Below are 22,736 nucleotides of genomic sequence, written 5' to 3' on the forward strand. Positions count from 1 at the left end.
CTTTACCACCTTAATTGGTGGCACACACAAAAAAGTCATTTTAAACGTTTTTTTTTTTTTTTTTGCATTGGATGCATCTCAATCCACCGCATCCCCCAGTGTCATACTTCCGCATCTGAGACAACCCATAAACCGGTCTTCTCACAAAAACTTCTGTAGAGTCTGAACGTTTGTCCTAAAAAAAAAAAACTATTATGATCACTCATTGGAAAGGGGATACTCTCACAAACACCACAGGTGTCGAGACTCGTCAGAAGTTGGTAAGGTCGACGTGCACAGTTTGTTTGGTAGCGTTGTAACAGTTTGGGCAACTAATAGGACCCCACATGAAAAGTATTTTTTGCTTAAGTTTTCATGTACTAAATACATTTAACATTAACTAGGTTTCCATCGCATTCTTTACTTGTGTGGCATATTTTCTTTTGTCTACATTTGGACATTTTACCAAGACATTAGCTATTTCCATCAGGCCTGTCATGAGTAAATTACTGCGCCAGGTAATTCATACACAAAATGGTTGGAAACCTGGTTAGTAGTAACAACAATCAACTCAAATCTTTCATCTATGAATGGGGCTTTATTAAAACAAGGAGCACCACACACTACATGCTATTTCCTATACATTTCTGTTTTGATGGAAGTGCTCAAATATATATATATACACACACATACATACACACAAAAGTATGGACATCCCTTCAAATTAGTGGATTTGGCTACTTCAGCCACACCGTTGCTGACAGGTGTATACAATTGAGCATACAGCCATGCAATCTCCATAGAGTAGACAAACATTGGCAGTAGAATGGCCTTACAGAAGAGCTCAGTGACTTTCAACATAGCACCGTCATAGGATGCCACATTTTGAACAAGTCAGTTCGTAAAATGTCTGCCGTTAGAGCTGCCCTGGTCAATTGTAAGTGCATTTATTGTGAAGTGGAAACATCGAACTCACAGAACGGAACCGGAGTGCGGAGGGAAGAAGAAAAAAGAAGAAGCCTGTCCTCAGTTGCAACACTCACGACTGAGCTTCCAGATGCAGTTTGGAACATCAACACAATAACTGTTAGTCGGGAGCGTCATGAAATGGGCTTCCATGGCCGAGCAGCCGGACACAAGCCTAAGATCACCATGCGCAATGCCGAGCATCGGCTGGAGTGGTGTAAAGCTCGTCGACATTGGAGCAATGGAAATGTATTCTCTGGTGTGATGAATCACGCTTCACCATCTAGCAGTCCGACAGACGAATCTTGGTTTGGTGGATGCCAGGAGAACGCTACCTGCCCCAATGCATAGTGGCAACTAAAGTTTGGTGGAGGAAGAATAATGGTCTGAGGCTGTTTTTTTATGTTGTTTCGGGCTAGGCTCCTTAGTTCCAAAGAAGGACAATCAACGTTACAGCACACAATGACATTCTAGACGATTCTGGGCTTTCAACTTTGCGTCAACAGTTTGGTAAGGCCCTTGCCTGTTTCAGTATGACAATGCCCCCGTGCACAAAGCAAGGTCCATACAGAAATGGTTTGTCGACATCGGTGTAGAAGAACTTGACTGGACTTCAGAGCCCTGACCTCAACCCCATTGAACACCTTTGGGATGAATGGGAACGCCGACTGCGAGCCAGGCCTAATCACCCAACATCAGTGCCCGACCTCACTAATGCTCGTGGCTGAATGGAAGCAAGTCCCCTCAGCAATGTTCCAACATCTACACAAAAGCCTTCCCAGAAGGGTGGATTCTGTTATAGCAGCAAAGGGGGGGGGGGGGGGGTGACCAACTTCATATTAATGCCCATGATTTGGGAATGAGGAGTTCGATGAGCAGGTGTGCACATACTTTGTAGTGTATATTCACTTAATTGTTTTCTCCACAATGCACTGACAGCTACCACACTAAGATATAACCATCAACGTTTTTGCACAACCTAAAATAGCAATTGAACAATAAGTGGTACATTTTAATAATGGTTGAAGAGTTAAAGGGATACTTCAGGATTTTGGCAATAAAGCCCTTAAAATCTACTTCCCAGAGTCAGATGAACTTGTCGATACCATTATGTCTCTGCGTGCAGTTTGAAGGATGTTGCTAACTAGCATTAGCACATTGAAGAAGTCTACGGTAACTACCTCAACTTCCTTCATAGTGGGGAAGTTGATAAAGGATTTCATTACCAAAATCCCAAAGTATCCCTTTAAGAACAAGCTAAAAACATCATTGCATTTTACAGCACAATACAACAGTTTACAACTATGACCATTAAAATAGGTTCAAGTGAGCAAGAAAAGTCTATTGATAAGACAGTGAAAATAGAATCAAAGTAGTATAGTACAATAGTGATTATATATGGTTACACAAGACAAAATTAATCCCTCAAATCAATAACAGATCTTGCAAAAACATTTTGCTAAAATTATTGTTTATATGTTCTGTTGGATTATGATTTTCAGAGTATTCATTCTCATTGTGTAACCTGCTCTGTGTCTCCAGACAAAATGCAATGGACCTTTCTGCGGTGGTCTTTCAGTGATCGTAGGCTGGGATAGAGGCGCTGGCAGATGAGGCAGCGAAATGAGTTGGTCTGGTCGTGTGTTTGCAGGTGTTTCTGGAGTCCCTCCACAGTTCCAAACCAGCGCACGCACACAGGGCAACGCATGGGCTTGAAGGCAGGCTTGCACATTCCATTTAGCTGGTGAAACTTGAGGCTGAGGCCATTGGGGAAGTCCATGCTGCAGCGGGAACAGTGGTTTGCCTTCGCTGAAATAGCTCCTCTGTCACCTTTACACCGATTCCAGGAGAGGTGCTTTAGCAGCGCGCCGCGACTGCAAAAGGTGTTGCTGCATCGTATGCACACACAGCGCGGCTGTGGCTTCCTAGGCTTCCGCAGAGGTTGTTGATTTGGCTGAGGGCGCTGTGCTGGCAGAGTGTGTTGCGGAGCCGCATGTCGCTGCTTTGGCAGGGGCTGCCGACATTGACGCGGCTGCTGTGGAAACCTAAGCAGTAGAGGTGGAGAGCTCTGCTGTTGCATTCCCCCATACATCTGGTGCTGAGGCTGCATGTGCACTTGTAGGTGGACTTCATAGTCTGCCCAGGAACTCAGTGTCTCACCGCATGTGGGGCAGGTATAGGCCTCCTGCGCATGCTTTTGCAAATGCTCTAGGAGGAGCCGTGGGGAAGTGAAGCCTGCCCCACACTCACACGTCACTCTCCTGGGAAGAACATTGGGCAATGACATAATACCCCAATTTGCCCCATTATCCTCCAGATTTTTACTACTTTGTGCCACGAGACGTTGCGGTGCCTGGGCTGCTGATAAGCCCTGTTGTAAAAGTCCATTATCATTCTTGGCCACGGTTCTACTTAACTGGCACTTCTTCCTATGAATCAGCATGTTATCTTTGCGGTTAAAGCTCCTCCCACAGACATAGCAATCGAATTGGAATTGACCCTTGTTGACTTTCTGTGCTACCGCCCGGAAGGTAGATTGTGGCAAAAATGATCTATTTCCACACAGTCTTTGATGCTTTTTTAATGTGCACCCTCGACTGTACGTTTTCTGACATCTATAGCAGGGAAAACGTCTAGCACCATCTTTTATGAAATAAGGCACGCCATCCTTTGTGGATTTGACATGACCCTGAGAAATAGGTTCTTGTAGCATTAAATCATCGTCGTCTTCTGCATCTACTGCCTCAATCAGCACGTCAATCTCAGAATCATCTAAAGGCATTGTCCATTCTCCATCTTTACCTTCTTGTTTAAAACTACTTGCTGCGTTGTCCCCTTCACCATCTCCTTGCTGTAGTGTTGCAGATCCTGAATCAATTTCTTCTGGTGTTACATGCGTGGAAACTTTGGGATAGAAGGATGAGAAGTTTTTAGGTGAACCAGACCAGAGCAAATCAGGAAACTGAGGATGTGGCCTTGATTCTGCAGAAATCACCTCCTCCTTTATCTGACGAGTGCTGACAGTGCCCACACCGATGATTTTGGAGATTAGAGGCCTCTGGTTGACGCCTGTGACAGGCTCCCTTGCTTTAATGTTTAACCCAAATGCAGTATTTTTGTACAGGGCAGAGTTGGAGGCATGCTGAAGAGGATGGGGTGGCCCCTGACACTTGTGCACATTGAGATTATACCTACGGGCATAGTTGTGCTTGCACACTTGACAAAAGTAAGGCGTCCTAGCTTTAACACTTTGGAAGATTCTTTGTGGTTGTTGCTTCTTTTGCTTCTGGAATGATGCAGTCTTTTTGATAGAGTGGCATTTACTCCCCACTGAGGTAAGGTCGTGGGGAGCCAGGGGACAGATGTGGTTGTCTGGAAGGGGTGGTTTTCCAATCATCAGTTGTTTACAGTGACGACAACACTTCACTATCTCCTTCCTGTGTAAGGCATGATGCACTGTCAAGCTGTCCAAGTCCTGAAAAACACTTCGGCAGCGGCCACATTGATATCTCCCCTGTGTGGCCCTATTTCTAGAATCAATAAGCTTTTGGCGGGTCTCAAGAACTACTACAGGGCAGAAGGTCTGAGTCAAAGATATGATGCCAGATGGACGGGCTATTGTCTTTGCACCAGAGTTTGTAAGCAGGTGTCTTAACTGGCCAATAGAGGGCCCTGGTGTGGATGCTGCTGTTTGTTTGGATTGTGACATCACCTCCACTGGTATAAGCTCTCTTTTGGGGAACACAAGTCTCTTGTGTCTTAATGGGTAGTGTTGAGCAGGTTGATAACGTTTCATGTAGGCATTTGCTATCATCTTCATTATTGTCTCATTTTTAGGTGCGCCGGCATCTTCTGAAGATGCACCGCTTGTAACAGGACAGTCTGCATCCTCAGGAGTCTCATCCTGGACAGATTGTGGTGAGGGTTCCTGTGCAGTAGAGATGTTCTCAGGTTGGTCAAGCCCATCAGGCTGTAATTCCTGCTCACTTGCACCTGGAGGGAGGTTGTTCAGCTCTGGAGGTCTGGTTAGGGCAATAAACCCCTTATTTCTATAGACTTCAGGAACAGTGGATGTGCTATTAAGCTGTGAGAGAATTGAACTAGGAATGACAGGAGATAGGGGTGAGGGATGAGAGGGGGGAATGAGGCCCAAAATGGTTTGGCTAAGGGTTGGCTGAGGGGAGACTGGTTGGGCAGGTTCAACCAGACTACATTCGTCTTGGCTCAAATATTTGGCATCAGTCGTCTGGGTCTGCTGCTGGGGGGTTGAGACATGAGATCTTTTATGCTCCAGCATTTCATTAAAGTTCTGAAACTCATCCCCACAATCACAGATAAAAAGAGAGAGAGCCGGGGTCTCAGGTACTGCTTTGCAGCAGTGCTGGTCTTGGAGCTCCTTGTTTGAAAGCACTTCACCACAGTGAGTGCAAAGGCTCTGCTTCTCAGATTGTGGTGGTTGCTTGTCATATTGAACAGCATGAGAAGCTTGGTGCACCAACAAGGATGCCAATCCAGTAAAGGTGGCTGAACAAGCCACACAGCGATACATTTTAGGGGATGAGGTACTTCCCTGAAGGCCAAGCATTGTGGTACAAGACAGTCACAGTACAAAGGGGGGCTCAGGTGTCCTCAACTGACTGATCTTGGGTTGTCAGTTTCCTGAAAAATAAAGAAAACACATTTGTCAGGAATATATGATAAAAGTATCCCCTCAAACGATGTAACATGTGAATCTCCAAACAAAATAACGTTTACAGATAACGTATATACACTTCATTTCTGAAACGATTTACCAAATGACCTAGCCTACATTCTTATTTGTAATTCCATATGCTCAGGCACCTCCACAATTTCAGTAATGATGATATAATATACTGTAGGTACACACCATAACACTTCAGCTACACTGATGTCGTGAGGATACCTGGGCCACCTATTGAGATGAGCCTTCTGTTCAGTAAATCAGGTAATACATGAGGTGAAAATGAGACTGAGTACAACTTTAATTTCAAGTTAATAGATGTGATTCATGTATAAATACTGGATCAGTGGCGTAGGACGCACCCCTGCGAGGCTCCCCTGCAAAAATGTTTAGAATTACAGGAGAATGGCTTCAAAAACAACAAAATTCTCTGCCTCAAGGCAAAATGTGTAGAATAGCATGAGAAGCTAAAACAAATTCTCTGTGTAACGGATGTGAAATGGCTAGCTAGTTAGCGGTGGTGCGCGCTAATAGCGTTTCAATCGGTGACGTCACTTGCTCTGAGACCTTGAAGTAGTGGTTCCCCTTGCTGTGATTGTGGTGGTTGCTTGTCATATTGAACAGCATGAGAAGCTTGGTGCACCAACAAGGATGCCAATCCAGTAAAGGTGGCTGAACATGCCACACAGCGAAACATTTTAGGGGATGAGGTACTTCCCTGAAGGCCAAGCATTGTGGTACAAGACAGTCACAGACGGTACAGCCTGCCCGGTATTATTCCCGGAATAATTCCGGGAATTTTGCTTAAATTCATCCCAAAAAATGTGTTAATAACAGTGAACCTTTTTGTGGGATACACATAAGGCAATTCTAGGTCTTGTGGCATATTTTGGTTAAACTATCCCCAATTCAATTGCATGCAAACCTCTGCATGCATAGTGCATTCTTCAATCACATGTACAGCTGATTCTCAAGATCTTGCACGCTAATGAGATGCTATTGAGCCCACACTACTATACTTTCTGAGCCAAGGACTACAAGCTTTCTGGTAAGTTTTGATTACAATACCAGTTGGGGCGAAAATATTTTATATGGCATAAAAATAATAATAATGTACGCTCGTAAATAGTGGCCTACAGAAAAGTGTGTTTAAATCATTTCTAACTTGTTACAATTTCTGCTAGTTAGTTTTTGCTACCATGTGGGTTTTAGCTTGCTTGAGCCTGCTAACTTGTTTCCATACACGTTTCATTTTAAAACATTTATCTTACAAAGGAGTTGTTTAATCTAACTGCTAAACTATTTATCTATACATGGATTTTTTTTTTTTTTACTCATTTCTTTCTAATCTTTACAGGAAAATGCCTTGGGCACAATCTGATATGTGGATACATTTCACTGCAGCTAATGTAGAAGGAAAAACTGTGTACATTTGCAAAAACTGTGCCAAATCATGCGTGAAGAATGCAAAAAAAGACAAAGAATCATCTGGCCAAGTGCATAACGTTCCCTCAGAGCTCTGACAAAAGACCCTCTACTTCTATTTGGGGTCAAAATGATGACAGATAGCAACAGCTTATGGATATCAGAAGTATTTTTTGACTCAATGGAGGAACGCAGTCAGAGAAATGCTGATGAATGTCTTGCTCGAGCTGTGTATGCAACTGGTTCACCTCTGATGCTCACAGGTAATGTGTATTGGAAGAGATTTCTGAATGTTCTTCGCCCAGCATACACCCCTCCAACCAGACATGCTTTATCTACTCATTTGCTTGATGCCAAGTTCAAGTGAAGGTCAAGAAAATTAAAGGAATAATTAACTACATCTACACCCCTCAACCAGTATTCTACAACAGCACAGACACAAGGGACAACAGACACACCAGTCTCTACATTGCAGATGAGTTGAAGGCAGTCATCAACGACCTTGGACCACAGAAGGTATTTGCACTGGTGACAGACAATGCTGCAAACATGAAGGCAGCTTGGACTAAAGTGGAGGTGTCCTACCCTCACATCACACCCATTTGCTGTGCTGCTCCTGCACTGAATCCACTCCTCAAGGGCATCATTGCACTGAAAACCATGGATGCACTCTACAAGAGAGACAAGGAAATGGTTAGGTATGTGAAGGGTCAAGTTATTGCATCAATCTACCTCACGAAGCAAAGTGAGAAAAATAAGAGCACCACATTGACACTGCCCAGCAACACCTGTTGGGGTGGTGTTGTCATCATGTTTGACAGTCTCCTGGAGGGGAGGGAGTCTCTCCAACAAATGGCCATATCAGTCTGCCGATATGGACAGCCCCATCAAGAGTATTCTCTTGGATTATGCATTTGGGAGAGAGTGGTAAGCAGCCTGAAACCTATAGCTGTAGCCATTGCACAGATTGAGGGAAACAATGCCATCCTTTCTGATGTTCAGACTGCTTGCAGATGTAAGAGAAGAAATCCGTACTGCCCTGCCCACTTCACTGTTGCTCCAAGCAGAGGAAACTGCAGTTCTGAAATACGTCAAAAAGGGTGAAGACTTCTGCCTGAAGCCCATACACGCTGTAGCGTACATGTTGGACCCAAGTATGCTGGCAAGAGTATCCTGTCTGGTGCAGAGATCAACAAGGCCTATGGTGTCATCACTACTGTGTCTCGCCACGTTGGCCTGGATGAGGGCAAGGTTCTTGGTAGTCTGGCACAGGACATTTCTAAGTAAGGGCTTTGGGATGGATATCCAATATGGCAGTCGTGCCAACATATCTCATCAGCCACCTGGTGGAAGGGACTTTGTGGATCTGAGGCACTTTCCCCTGTTGCCTCGATCATGCTCCAAATCCCAACATCAGCCACCTCAGAGCGCAACTGGTCTTGTTTGGAAACAGACACAAAAGCAGGCAACAGGCTGACCAATACAAGGGTTGAAAAATTGGTGGCCATCCAGGCAAATTTTAGGCTTTTAGGGCCTGACAACGAGCCATCCTCAACAAGGTTGGAAAGTGACAGTGAAGATGAGGCCTGAGTCTGATATTCAAGAGGTGGACATTGAGGTCGTCCAGGGAGAAGACATGGAAGCCTGAGAGGAAGACAACCAAAGCTTTAGTTTCTAGACTATCATTTTACCAAGTATGCCAAGTATGTTGAAAACTTTTTTGGGAGATGCGATGGATCATTGGGGATCATTCAATATTCCCTTTCTTTTGTTGTTCAGTGAAATCATCCCATGTGGTTAGTCAACTCATTTTATTAAAGTTCAGTTCGTCACTAAATTGTTGTTTTTTTCTATTTGAAGGATTTAATCATTTGCAATTATGTCTACCTATGATAAGATAAAATATAAACATTTCTGTCTCCATATGCTATGGTAAATATATCCAATGCAAAAAACATTATTTAAATAGCAATAATATTAACTTGCATATTTCCGTTTATTCCCATATATTCCGGTTAATTCCCACTGAAAGTTTCCACCTCTGAATATACCCCAAAATGTGCAACCCTGCATACTGACCAGACATGGCACCCATTGAGCACGTTTGGGATGCTCTGGACCGACAGCATGTTCCAGTTGCCACCAAAATCCAGCATTTCGCACAGCCATTGAAGAGGAGAGGGACAGACTTCCACAATCAACAGCTTGATCAACTCCATGCCAAGGAGATGTCTCGCTGCATAAGGCAAATGGTCACACCAGATACTGACTGGTTTTCTTATCCACGGCCTACTTTTTTTTAAAAAGGTATCTGTGACTAACCGATGCACATCTATATTCCCAGTCTTGTGAAATCCATAGATTTGGGCGGTAGGGCCTAATGAATTTATTTAAATTGACTGATCCTGATATGAACGGCGACTCAGTAAAATCTTTTTAATTGTTGCATGTTGCATTTATATTTTTATTCAGTGTACACCTAACTCTTCTTACAGTTCCACTGGATGATGTAAATAAATGTTTTTTTTTTTGTAACTATCGTGGCATCGTGACTCGTGTCATGTGATATAGGTGGCTTATTGATAACGGTTTCCTATATACTATTGGCTGTGATTGCAACTCTCCAATGTGAATAGTTGGCAATGATGTTAAGTTTCCAAGTGCTACTGAAAAGTCTTAAGTGAAATGTACTAATTGCACGTGATACACATCATTACTCTACTGTAATCTATCAATCCATTCCAAATCTTTATACAATACATGGCACAGAGGGCGGCATATGTTGACCTTGCCTAGGGCAGCAACAGAACTGCTAGAACTAGGCTTGACTAACACAATTTGCCTCTAATTTATCTGCATTAGCAGCAAAACTTAACCTGCTTAAATTCAACAGCTGCTGTTGCAAAGTCAAAACTGTCCAACTCTTTGGAGCAACTTGCGATGCTCATCAGCCTCGTTACTTTGTCTTCAAGAAGGCGCGATCTTGAGGTAGTCTTTGTTCATATCCTTTGCTAGTTAGTGAGTTATTAGCCCAGTTATAGATCATTTGCAGTCAGCAAAAGGGGATTGACTGCATCCTACAAGAGCACAACATGTGTGCATGTCTAGCCATCTTAGAAAAGTGATTTGGTAAAGAGCTTTTTTTGTTTTCAAAAGGGAGAGTGTCGTACTTTCAGACATGCTAAGTAGCCAATAGGCAGAGGGTAGCATGTCTGATTCGCATTAAAAAAATGATATGGAATAATGATGCATTTTATTTTGTAAAGTAGTTTCTTACGTCAAACAGTTTCAGTCACCTCTTTGTCTGATGGACAAGTGGATAAACAAGTTAATGTTACGCCCTGCATGTTTTAAATTATTATTATTTTTTTTTAACAAAGGTCTCATGGAATGCAGGCCTACATTGAACACCACACATTGGCTGCTACTGTTGGCTGAATGATAGAACAGCTATTTCCATCTAAAATGTTAAGAGATGCATTTTCTCCATTATTTTTGATGGTAGGCTACATTATCAAATAGCCACAGAAGCCTACCTGACCACTTAACTTTAATTTAAAGGGGGTACAGCCTCAGTGTTCACAATAAACACGCTCCGGACGTTGCACATTATTTTCACAACGTTCACGTTTGCGCTCTGCAGACCTGAAATTTGCTCAGTGACAAAAAACATTTGAGGTAACATTGCTTATGAGGACCTCGCGTTTTTTTTTGCGTGAGTAAAAATAGAAACACAAACCCGACACCATTTGCCAAGCAGCTTGAGGATATATTAGCCTATAAAGTATATTTGCCTTTGAAGTTTGAGCACATCGACTGGTATTTACATCAATTAATAAAAAGCATTATTAATACCCTCTTAACACCTGATATCCACCTAGCACGTTGGGGGCGATAAAACAACATTTGCAGATGCGCGAGGCAATTTCATGAATATTCACGAGTATCGACAGTGCGTGACATCACTCTGAGCCCTAACCAAAACCGAAAACATGGCAGACAATGTCTTGCCTTGGATCTGAAACCAACAGTAACCACCAATTTCAATGAATGTTAACATAAAATGTAAATATGAATCCACGCCCAACAACGAGGGCTAGCAATGGTGTTTATTCATATCATCTGTTTTGTCTAAAACTGCTCAGTTAGCTAGCGAAGTGCTAATTTGCAATGCCAGTTAGCTAGACTCTGGAGCTAATGGGGACGGGCTTCAGGAGCCAGCGGGTTAGATTCGTTTCCACCAGTGTTGGCTGGTGGGAGGAGCTATAGCAGGACATGCCCATTGTATTGGCTGGAATGGAATCAATCGAACGGAGTCAAACTTGGTTTCCATCCCGGAGTCGCCTCTTCACTGTTGACGTTGAGACTGGTGTTTTGTGGGTACTATTTAATGAAGCTGCCAGTTGAGGACTTGTGAGGTGTCTGTTTCTCAAACTAGACACTAATGTACTTGTCCTCTTGCTCAGTTGTGCACCGGGGCCTCCCACTCCTCTTTCTATTCTGGTTAGAGCCAGTTTGCACTGGTCTGTGAACGGAGTTGTACAAGATCTTCAGTTTCTTGGCAATTTCTCGCATGGAATAGCCATAATTTCTCAGAACAAGAGTAGACTGATGAGTTTCAGAGGAAAGTTCTTTGTTTCTGGCCATTTTCAGCCTGTAATCGAACCCACAAATGCGGATGCTCCAGATACTCAACTAGTCTAAATAAGGCCAGTTTTATTGCTGCTTTAAATCAGCACCACAGCTTTCAGCTGTGCTAACATAATTGCAAAAGGGTTTTCTAATGATGAATTAGCCTTTTACAATGATAAACTTGGTTTAGCTAACACAACGTGCCATTGGAACACAGGAGTGATGGTTGCTGATAATGGGCCTATGCAGATATTCCATTAAAAATCTGCTGATTCAAGCTACAATAGTCATTAACAATGTCTACACTATTTCTGATCATTTGATATTTTAAATGGACAAAAATGATATTTTCTTTCAAAAACAAGAACATTTCTAAGTGACCCCGAACTTTTGAACGTTAGTGTAAATGGACAAAAATAAAATATAAATTGTCGGCCAAATTGCTTAAACGGAACCCAAACCGGCTGCGCGCGTGCGCCACCGTGCATACATTTACTTCCGTCGCCGACAGACATGGCCGCCTCGCTTCGCGTTCCTAGGAAACTATGCATTTTTTTTTTTACATTGGTACCTACGGTAATCTCAGGTTTCATTACATACAGTCGGGAAGAACTACTGAATATAAGAGCAACGTCAACTCACCATCAGTACGACCAGGAATATGACTTTCCCGAAGCGGATCCTGTGTTCTGCCTTCCACCCAGGACAACGGAATGGATCCCAGCCTGCGACCCTAAACAAAGACGCCGTAAAAGAGGGAAACGTAGCGGTCTTCTGGTCAGGCTCCCGAGACGGGCACATCGCGCACCACTCCTTAGCATACTACTCACCAATGTCCAGTCTCTTGACAACAAGGTTGATGAAATCCGAGCAAGGGTAGCATTCCAGAGAGACATCAGAGACTAACGTTCTTTGCTTCACGGAAACATGGCTCACTCGAGAGACGCTAACGGAATTGGTGCAGCCAGCTGGTTTCTTCACGCATCGCGCCAATCTTTCTGGTAAGAAGAGGGGCGGGGGCGTATGCCTTTGGATTAACGAGACGTGGTGTGACCACAACAACATACAGGAACTCAAGTCCTTCTGTTCACCTGACTTAGAATTCCTCACAATCAACTGTCGTCCGCATTATCTACCAAGGGAATTCTCTTCGATTATAATCACAGTATATATTCCCCCCCAACCAGACACATTGATGGCCCTGAACAAACTTTATTTGACTCTTTGCAAACTGGAAACCACATATCCTGAGGCTGCATTCATTGTAGCTAGGGATATTAACAAGGCTAATCTGAAAACAAGACTCCCCAAATTGTATCAGCATATCGATTGCACAACCAGTGCTGGTAAAACCTTGGATCATTGCTATTCTAACTTCTGCGACGCATATAAGGCCCTCCCCCGCCCTCCTTTCGGAAAAGCTGACCACGACTCCATTTTGTTGCTTCCTGCCTACAGACAGAAACTAAAACAAGAAGCTCCCGCGCTCAGGTCTGTTCAACGCTGGTCCGACCAATCTGATTCCACGCTTCAAGACTGCTTCCATCACGCGGACTGGGATATGTTCCGCATTGCGTCCAACAACATCGACGAATACGCTGATTCAGTGAGCGAGTTCATTAGAACGTGCATTGATGATGTCGTTCCCATAGCAACGATTAAAACATTCCCAAACCAAAAACCGTGGATTGATGGCAGCATTCGCGTGAAACAAAGCGCGAACCACTGCTTTTAACCAGGGAAAGGTGACCGGAAACATGACCGAATACAAACAGTGTAGGTATTCCCTCCGCAAGGCAATCAAACAAGCTAAGCGTCAGTATAGAGACAAAGTAGAGTTACAATTCAACGGCTCAGACACGAGGTATGTGGCAGGGTCTACAGTCAATCACGGATTACAAAAAGAAAACCAGCCTCGTCACGGACCAGGATGTCTTGCTCCCCAGGCTGACTAAATAACATTTTTGCCTGCTTTGAGGACAATACAGTGCCACTGACACGGCCCGCAACCAAAAGCTGTGGACTCTCCTTCACTGCAGCCAACGTGAGGAAAACATTTAAACGTGTTTACCCTCGGAAGGCTGCAGGCCCAGACGGCATCCCCAGCCACGTCCTCAGAGCATGCGCAGACCAGTTGGCTGGTGTGTTTACGGTCATATTCAATCAATCCTTATCCCAGTCTGCTGTTCCCACATGCTTCAAGAGGGCCACCATTGTCCCTGTTCCCAAGAAAGCTAACTGAGCTAAACGACTACCGCCCCGTAGCACTCACTTCTGTCATCATGAAGTGCTTTGAGAGACTAGTCAAGGACCATATCACCTCCACCCTACCTGACACGCTAGACCCACTCCAATTTGCTTACCGCCCAAATAGGTCCACAGACAATGCAATCTTAACCACACTGCCCTAACCCATCTGGACAAGAGGAATACCTATGTGAGAATGCTGTTCATCGACTACAGCTCAGCATTTAACACCATAGTACCCTCCAAACTCGTCATCAAGCTCGAGACCCTGGGTCTCGACCCCGCCCTGAGCAACTGGGTACTGGACTTCCTGACGGGCCGCCTCCGGGTGGTGAGGGTAGGTAACAACATCTCCACCCCTCTGATCCTCAACACTGGGGCCCCACAAGGGTGCGTTCTGAGCCCTCTCCTGTACTCCCTGTTCACCCATGACTGCGTGGCCATGCACGCCTCCAATTCAATAATCAAGTTGGAGGACGACACTACAGTGGTAGGCTTGATTACCAACAACGACGAGACGGCCTACAGGGAGGAGGTGAGGGCCCTCGGAGTGTGGTGTCAGGAAAATAACCTCACACTCAACAAAACAAAGGAGATGATTGTGGACTTCAGGAAACAGCAGAGGGAGCACCCCCCTATCCACATCAATGGGACAGTAGTGGAGAGGGTAGTAAGTTTGAAGTTCCTCGGCGTACACATCACGGACAAACTGAATTGGTCCACTCACACAGACAGCGTCGTGAAGAAGGCGCAGCAGCGCCTCTCTTCAACCTCAGGAGGCTGAAGAAATTTGGCTTGTCACTAAAAGCACTCACAAACTTCTACAGATGCACAATCGAGAGCATCCTGTCGGGCCGCCGGATCAGAGGGGTGGAGATGTTGTTACCTACCCTCACCACCCGGTACGGCAACTGCTCCGCCCTCAACCGTAAGGCTCTCCAGAGGGTAGTGAGGTCTGCACAACGCATCACCGGGGGCAAACTACCTGCCCTCCAGGACACCTACACCACCCGATGTCACAGGAAGGCCATAGAGATCATCAAGGACAACAACCACCCGAGCCACTGCCTGTTCACCCCGCTATCATCCAGAAGGCGAGGTCAGTACAGGTGCATCAAAGCAGGGACTGAGAGACAGCTTCTATCTCAAGGCCATCAGACTGTTAAACAGCCACCACTGACATTTAGTGACTGCTGCCAACACACTGACTCAACTCCAGCCACTTTAATAATGGGAATTGATGGAAAATATATCACTCGCCACTTTAAACAATGCTACTTAATATAATGTTTACATACCCTACATTACTCATCTCATATGTATATACTGTACTCAATACCATCTACTGCATCTTGCCTATGCCATTCTGTACCATCACCTTCATATATCTTTATCCCTTTACACTTGTGTGTATAAGTTGTAGTTTTGGAATTGTTAGGTTAGATTACTCGTTGGTTATTACTGCATTGTCGGAACTAGAAGCACAAGCATTTCGCTACACTCGCATTAACATCTGCTAACCATGTGTACGTGACAAATACATTTGATTTGATTTATTTTGTCCCCCTACACCAAACGCGATCACAACACGTTGTTTAAAAAAATCTAAACAAACTCTGAACCAATGACATTCATTTGGGGACAGGTCGAAAAGCATTAAACATGTATGGCATTTTAGCTAGTTAGCTTGCACGTGGTAGCTAATTTGTCCTATTTAGTTAGCTTGCACTTGCTAGCTCATTTGTCCTGGGATATAAACATTGAGTTGTTATTTTACCTGAAAAGCACAAGGTCCTCTACTCCGACAATTACTCCACACATAAAATGAAACATTTCTAGTCATCTCTCCTCCTTCCAGGCTTTTTCATCTTTGAACTTATATGGTGATTGCATCCAAACTTTCATAGTATTACCACAACCGGCAAAACAGTTCGTCTTTCAATCACCCATGTGGGTATAACCAATGAGGAGACGGCACGTGGGTACCTGCTTCTATAAACCAACGAGGAGATGGGAGAGGCAGGACTTTCAGCACGATCTGCGTCAGAAATAGAAAGGAGTTCTATTTTAGCCCTTGACATCGCAGACGCTTGGAGCAATAATTTAATAACATGGATTTCTACATTTATTTTGTGAAGCACGCGACGTGTCCGGTCTGGTCAGCATGTTAGGAAGTATATGCTACATGGAGCGATTGTGTAGGGCTAAATCATTATTTTAGGATATTTATGCATAAGTCAAGAAAAACGCTGGGCCCCGATAAAGAAATAAACCACATGCATCGGATTTACTGCACGTGTTCCTTGCATCACACAATCTTGTAAAATGTATTGACTATCCTAAAATGATCAACTTTGCACCTGACAAGAGCGTGCTAAAATAAGAAAAAAAGCATGCATGATTGCAATCACATTTGTTGTTGTAGCAAAACAGCGCTCCACGCCATATTGGTGGGGTATCTATAGTTTTATAATGATCCATGACATGTCTTATGAACGTTTGCTAATTAGATAAACGTTTGGAAAAGTACATGTACCTAACAATCAAACTAAGCTTTTGGTCGTGCAATTCAATTCGACGATGGCAGACGTAACGTTAGCCAGCTAATGTTAGCTATACAATCGACCATTGCATTAGCTAACTAGTTCCAAAAATGAGCGACCAAACGAATGCTTTTAAACTACAGCTAGCTAACAAAAACGTCTATGTGCCGTGTGTAGTTGATAACAAAATTACCTAGCAAAAAAAAAGATGCATTGATGATGTCCAAGAAAGCGTTAGTGAACAAAAGCCAGCTAGCTTGCCAACTAGCTAGCCTGGCTAACAACACACTATAATGTGATTAGTTAATGTTACTCCGACATCGTTCAATACAATAATTCCAGATAATTGTGAAAGTTCAGCTTATGCATAACAGGTCAAATTAACATATTGGGAAAATAGTAACGTTAGACAGCACAATTTAGGTATGTCATTCTGAAATGTCCTCGTCGTTCAATGACAACGATAATATATTTAGTAAACTTACCATCAGTAATTTTGTTTATTACAGTATTTTGTGTCATCCAGGGCTACTTTCGTTCAATAGCGATTCATTTGAATATTTTAGACGTATTATTTGTAGCCACGATGCTGTTCGGATCGTGCATTCGGTTGATGTGTGCTGCTGCACAGCTGTAGCAAAGGGGGGTGCGTTCCAGGTAGTCTCCATCACCAGTCGCGCGCACATGTTACTTGTCGTCTTTGTGGCTCATTGACTCGTCAAATCTGATCTTCTGCGCAGCGTGGCTGTTAACAACGGACTGGAACGTAACCAATCACTCTGGGGGAGTTTTTTTCTAAATCTTCACAACGAACTGGGCAGCAGACTGCTGTAATCTTAGAACATTCTGCCAACTATAGACTCGGAGTCAGAGGGATAAACCCAAACTCATAATGGGATACTGATGATAACTGTAAATAATTATTCAGACCAAAAACGTCGTTTAATGTACGTTTCTATATTATAACTTTGTTCTATAGCCTACTTTTTGTACTTCAATTTGATGGCGACTCAAATCAATAATGCACCGATAAATGTAATCGATGCACATTATACAGTTGAAACTGATGCGCTTTATATTTATTATTGAGATGTGTTTTAACTGCCATTTAAAATAGACAAGATATGAAGGATATTGTTCTCTGCTCAATGTAGGTCTGAATGGTTATGGCTAAAGATTGCCAATGCAATGGAAGCTGTATCCCACCTGTTAAGCAGATGGGGTCTACTTTTCTGGTCTTTATTTGATTATGATTTCTCTCCTGTCAGAATACATGTATACAATACAGGAATACAGTACCAGTCAAAAGTTTGGACACACCTACTCATTCAAGGTTTTTTCTTTCTTTATTACTATTTTCTACATTGCAGAATAATAGTGAAGACATCACAAGTATGAAATAACACATATTGAATCATGTAGTAACCAAAAATGTGTTAAACAAATCAAAATATATTTTATATTTGAGATTCTTCAAAGTAGCCATCCTATGCCTTGATGACAGCTTTGCACACTCTTAGCATTCTCTCAACCAGCTTCATGAGGTAGTCACCTGGAATGCATTTGAATTATCAGGTATGCCTTGTTAAAAGTTAATTTGTGGAATTTATTTCATTATTAATGCATTTGCGCCAAACAGTTGTGGTGTGACAAGGTAGGATTGGTATACAGAAGATAGCCCTATTTAGTAAAATACCAAGTCCATATTATGGCCAGAACAGCTCAAATAAGCAAAGAGAAACGACAGTCCATCATTACTTTAAGACATGAAGGTCGGTCAATCCAGAAAATGTCAAGAACTTTGAAAGTTTCTTCAAGTGCAGTCGCAAAAACCATCAAGCGCTATGATGATACTGGCTCTCATGAGGACCACCATAGGAAAGGAAGACCCAGAGTTACCTCTGCTCCAGAGGATAAGTTCATTAGAGTTAACTGCACCTCAGATTACAGCCCAAATAAATACTTCACAGAGTTCAAGTAACAGACACATCTCAACATGAACTGTTAAGAGGAGACTGCGTGAATAAGGCCTTCATGGTCGAATTGCTGCAAAGAAACAACTACTAAAGGACACCAATAAGAAGAGACTTGCTTGAGCCAAGAAACACAAGCAATGGACATTAGACCGGTGTAAGTCTGTCCTTCGGTCTGGTGAGTCCTTTTTTGAGATTTTTGGTTCCAACCACTGTTTTATTTGATTTATTAAACCTTTATTTTACCAGGAAGGGCGCATTGAGATTTAAAATCTATTTTTCAAGAGCGTCCTGACCAAGATGGCAGCACCAAGTCATTACAAAAATTACAAACATGAAAAACTACAAGTAATCTAGTAAAAACCATAGAATTCACAAGAGTATAACAACATCAAAAACAGCAAATTAAAAGCATTGACAGGTCAGGGAATCACTCTCAAGATCATTCATCAGTGATTTAAAAATACCAATCGGGACAAGTTCTTCCAGTTTAAAAGTATTTTGTAAGGCGTTCCAAGACGATGGTGCAGAGTACATAAAAGCCCTTTTACTAAATTCAGTTCAGACATTTGGAACAGTTAACAGGATAAAGTCCAGTGAACGAAAAGAGTACCCACCACATATCTGAACAATAAAAATGCCCAAATAAAAAGGTAGTAAACCCAAAATGGCTTTGTAAATAAAAGTATACCAGTGCCTGAGCCTACGAGTGACTAGAGAAGGCCAGCCAACCCTGGTATACAAAGTGCAGTGGTGTGTAAGGGTTTTGCAGTTTAAAATAAATCTCAAGTGCCATGGTAAAAAGTGTCAATTGATCTCAAACACTGAGCAGAAGCATTCATATATAAAATATCCCCATAGTCTAGTAAAGGCATAAATGTAGCTGATTACTAGCCTCCTTCTTGCTTCAAAAGAAAAACAGGCCTTATTCCTAAAATAAAATCCCAATTTCATCTTAAATTTTTTGTAAATTGTTGAATATGCAATTTAAAAGAGAGGCCGTCATTAATTAAAATGTCAAGATATTTATGAGGTGACAACCTCAATCTCCTTGCCCTGACAGGTAGTAAGTAATAGGTGAAAAGTTCAGAGGTCTATTTCTTGCTTTAGAAAACACCATTAGTTTAGTTTGTCAGTATTGAGGATAAGCTTCAATTGACACAAGGTATGTTGAACAGTATAAAAAAGCAGTTTGCAAGTTCTGGAAAGCTTTTGTGAAAACTCCTCTGTGTCTTTGTGAGACACAGAGCATGTGAACAGATGATCTCCTCGTGTAGTTCCCACCATGAAGCATGGAGGAAGTGTGATGGTGCTTTGCTGGTGACTGTCAGGGATTTATTTAGAATTCAAGGCACACTTAATCAGCATGGCTGCCACAGCATTCTGCAGCGGTACACCATCCCATCTGGTTTGCACTTAGTGGGACTATCATTTGTTTTTCTAACAGGACAATGACCCAAAACACACCTCCAGGCTGTGTAAGGGCTATTTGACCAAGAAGGAGAGGGATGGATTTGTTGAACACTTTTTGGGTTACTACATGATTCCATGTTATTTCATAGTTTTGATGTCTTCACTATTATTTTACAATGTAGAAAATAGTAAAAATAAAGAGAAATGCTGGAATGAGTAGTTGTCCCAACTTGACTGGTACTATATATACATAAATACTGAAAAATATATATAAACGCAACATGCAACAATTTTACAGAGTTACAGTTCATATAAAGAAATCAGTCAATTGAAATAAATAAATTAGGACCTAAGCTACAGATTTCACATGACTGGGCAGGGGCACAGGCATAGGCTCACCCACTGGGGAGCCAGGCCCAGCCAATCAGAATGAGTTTTCCCCAATAAAGGGCTTTATTACAGACATAAATACTCCTGTTTCATCAGCGGTCCGAGTGGCTGGTCTCCGACAATCCCACAGGTGAAGAAGCCAGATGTGGAGGTCCTGGGTGGATGTGGAGGTCCATATTTTCTATGATGATGTTGGAGACAGCTTAATGTAGAGAAATTGTAGAGAAACATCTTTGTCATTGTGTTGTGTGACAAAATTGCACATTTTAGAGTGGCCTTTTATTGTCCCCAGCACAAGGGGCACCTGTGTAATGATTATGCTGTTTAATCAACTTCTTGATATGCCAGACCTGTCTGACGGATGGATTATCTTGGCAAAGGAAAAATGCTCACTAACAGGGATGTAAACTAATTTGTGCACAAAATGAAATAAATAACATTTCTGGGATCTTTTATTTCATTTCATGAAACACGGGACCAACATTTTACATGTTGATTTTATATTTTGTGTTCAGTGTAAGTTGCATGGACTCACTGTGTGCAATAGTGTTTAACATGAAAATGAAGGATGGATCAACAACATTGTAGGTACTCCACTACACTAACCTTATTGAGGGAAAAGAAGGAAGCCTGTACAGAATACAAATATTTCAAAACATGCATCCTGCTTGCAACACGGCACTAAAATAATACTGAAAAAAATGTGACAAAGCAAATGCACTTTTTGTCCTGACTACAAAGTGTTATATTTGGGATAAAATCAATGTAACACGAGTACCAATCTCCATATTTTCAAGCATAGTGGTGGCTGCATCATGTTATGGGTATGCTTGTAATTGTTAAGGACTGGGGAGTTTGCAGGATAAAAAATAAATAGAATAGAGCTGAGCACATGCACAATCCTGGAGAAAAACATAGTTTATTCTGCTTTCTACCAGACACTGGGAGATGAATTCCCCTTTCAGTTGGACAATAACCTAAAACACATGGCCAAATCTACACTGGAGTGGTTTACCACGAAGACAGTAAATGTCCCTGAGTGGCCTTGTTACAGGATTGACTTAACTCTACTTGAAAATCTATGGCAAGACCTGAACAAGGTTGTTGAGCAATGATAAACAACCAATTTGACAGAGCTTAAAGAACTTTTTAAAGAACAGTGTGCAAACGTTGCACAATCCCGGTGTGGAAATTTCTTAGACGTACCCAGAAAAACTCTGTAGAAGCATCTTTGGCAGTGATTACTGCTAAGTATTGACTCAGGGCTGTGAATACTTATGTAAATGAGATCTATATTTAATTTTCAATAAATTGGCAAACATTTCTTAAAACATGTTCACTGTCATTATGGGTGAGAATTTATACATTTAATCCATTTTGAATTCAGGCTGTAACAACTGCCGATTGCCCCTTTAACTGTTTGAATAAGTTACAAACACAGCCTTTGTCACAATCACTGATTAGACATGGACGGACACAAAATCTACAGTGTAGAAAACATTAGGAACACCTGCTCTTTCCATGACAGACTGACCAGGTGAAAGCTATGATCCCTTATTGAGGTCACTTGTTAAATGCACTTCCAATCAGAGTAGATGAAAGAGAGGAGACAGGTTAAAGGACTTTTAAGCCCTGAGACAATTGAGACATGGATTGTGTATGTGTGCCATTCAGAGGGTGAATGGGCAAGAAAATACACTGCTCAAAAAAATAAAGGGAACACTTAAACAACACAATGTAACTCCAAGTCAATCACACTTCTGTGAAATCAAACTGTCCACTTAGGAAGCAACACTGATTGACAATACATTTCACATGCTGTTGTGCAAATGGAATAGACAACAGGTGGAAATTATAGGCAATTAGCAAGACACCCCCAATAAAGGAGTGGCTCTGCAGGTGGGGACCACAGACCACTTCTCAGTTCCTATGCTTCCTGGCTGATGTTTTGGTCACTTTTGAATGCTGGCGGTGCTTTCACTCTAGTGGTAGCATGAGACGGAGTCTACAACCCACACAAGTGGCTCAGGTAGTGCAGCTCATCCAGAATGGCACATCAATGTGAGCTGTGGCAAGAAGGTTTGCTGTGTCTGTCAGCATAGTGTCCAGAGCATGGAGGCGCTACCAGGAGACAGGCCAGTACATCAGGAGACGTGGAGGAGGCCGTAGGAGAGCAACAACCCAGTAGCAGAACCACTACCTCCGCCTTTGTGCAAGGAGGAGCAGGAGGAGCACTGCCAGAGCCCTGCAAAATGACCTCCAGCAGGCCACAAATGTGCATGTCTGTTCAAACGGTCAGAAACAGACTCCATGAGGGTGGTATGAGGGCCCAACGTTCACAGGTGGGGGTTGTGCTTACAGCCCAACACCGTGCAGGACGTTTGGCATTTGCCAGAGAACACCAAGATTGGCAAATTCGCCACTGGCGCCCTGTGCTCTTCACAGATGAAAGCAGGTTCACACTGA

The 22,736-nt window shown here is 42.7% G+C and overlaps 1 protein-coding gene across 6 annotated transcripts in view; it reads right to left on the bottom strand.

The window, feature by feature from the left end:
* Positions 1-2,451: 2,451 nt before the first annotated feature.
* LOC110510454 overlaps positions 2,452-22,736 on the bottom strand; it is a 52,884-nt gene continuing 32,599 nt past the window's right edge. The window contains exons 1-3 of one of the 6 annotated variants that reach the window (XM_036975382.1): positions 16,980-17,167; positions 7,658-7,743; positions 2,452-5,604 (exon numbers count right to left, since the gene is read on the bottom strand). In XM_036975382.1, coding sequence (XP_036831277.1) covers positions 2,459-5,530 — 3,072 coding nt within the window. In that variant the 5' untranslated portion in view covers positions 5,531-5,604; positions 7,658-7,743; positions 16,980-17,167 and the 3' untranslated portion in view covers positions 2,452-2,458. Of the gene's footprint in view, positions 5,605-7,657; positions 7,744-12,346; positions 12,392-15,728; positions 15,873-15,937; positions 15,990-16,979; positions 17,176-22,736 lie in introns of those variants that run through there. The other 5 variants (XM_021591831.2, XM_021591824.2, XM_036975383.1 and 2 more) reach the window with 5 other exon arrangements.

The sequence above is a fragment of the Oncorhynchus mykiss genome, chromosome 3, assembly GCF_013265735.2.
Source record: "Oncorhynchus mykiss isolate Arlee chromosome 3, USDA_OmykA_1.1, whole genome shotgun sequence".
Taxonomy (NCBI): Eukaryota; Metazoa; Chordata; class Actinopteri; order Salmoniformes; family Salmonidae; genus Oncorhynchus; species Oncorhynchus mykiss.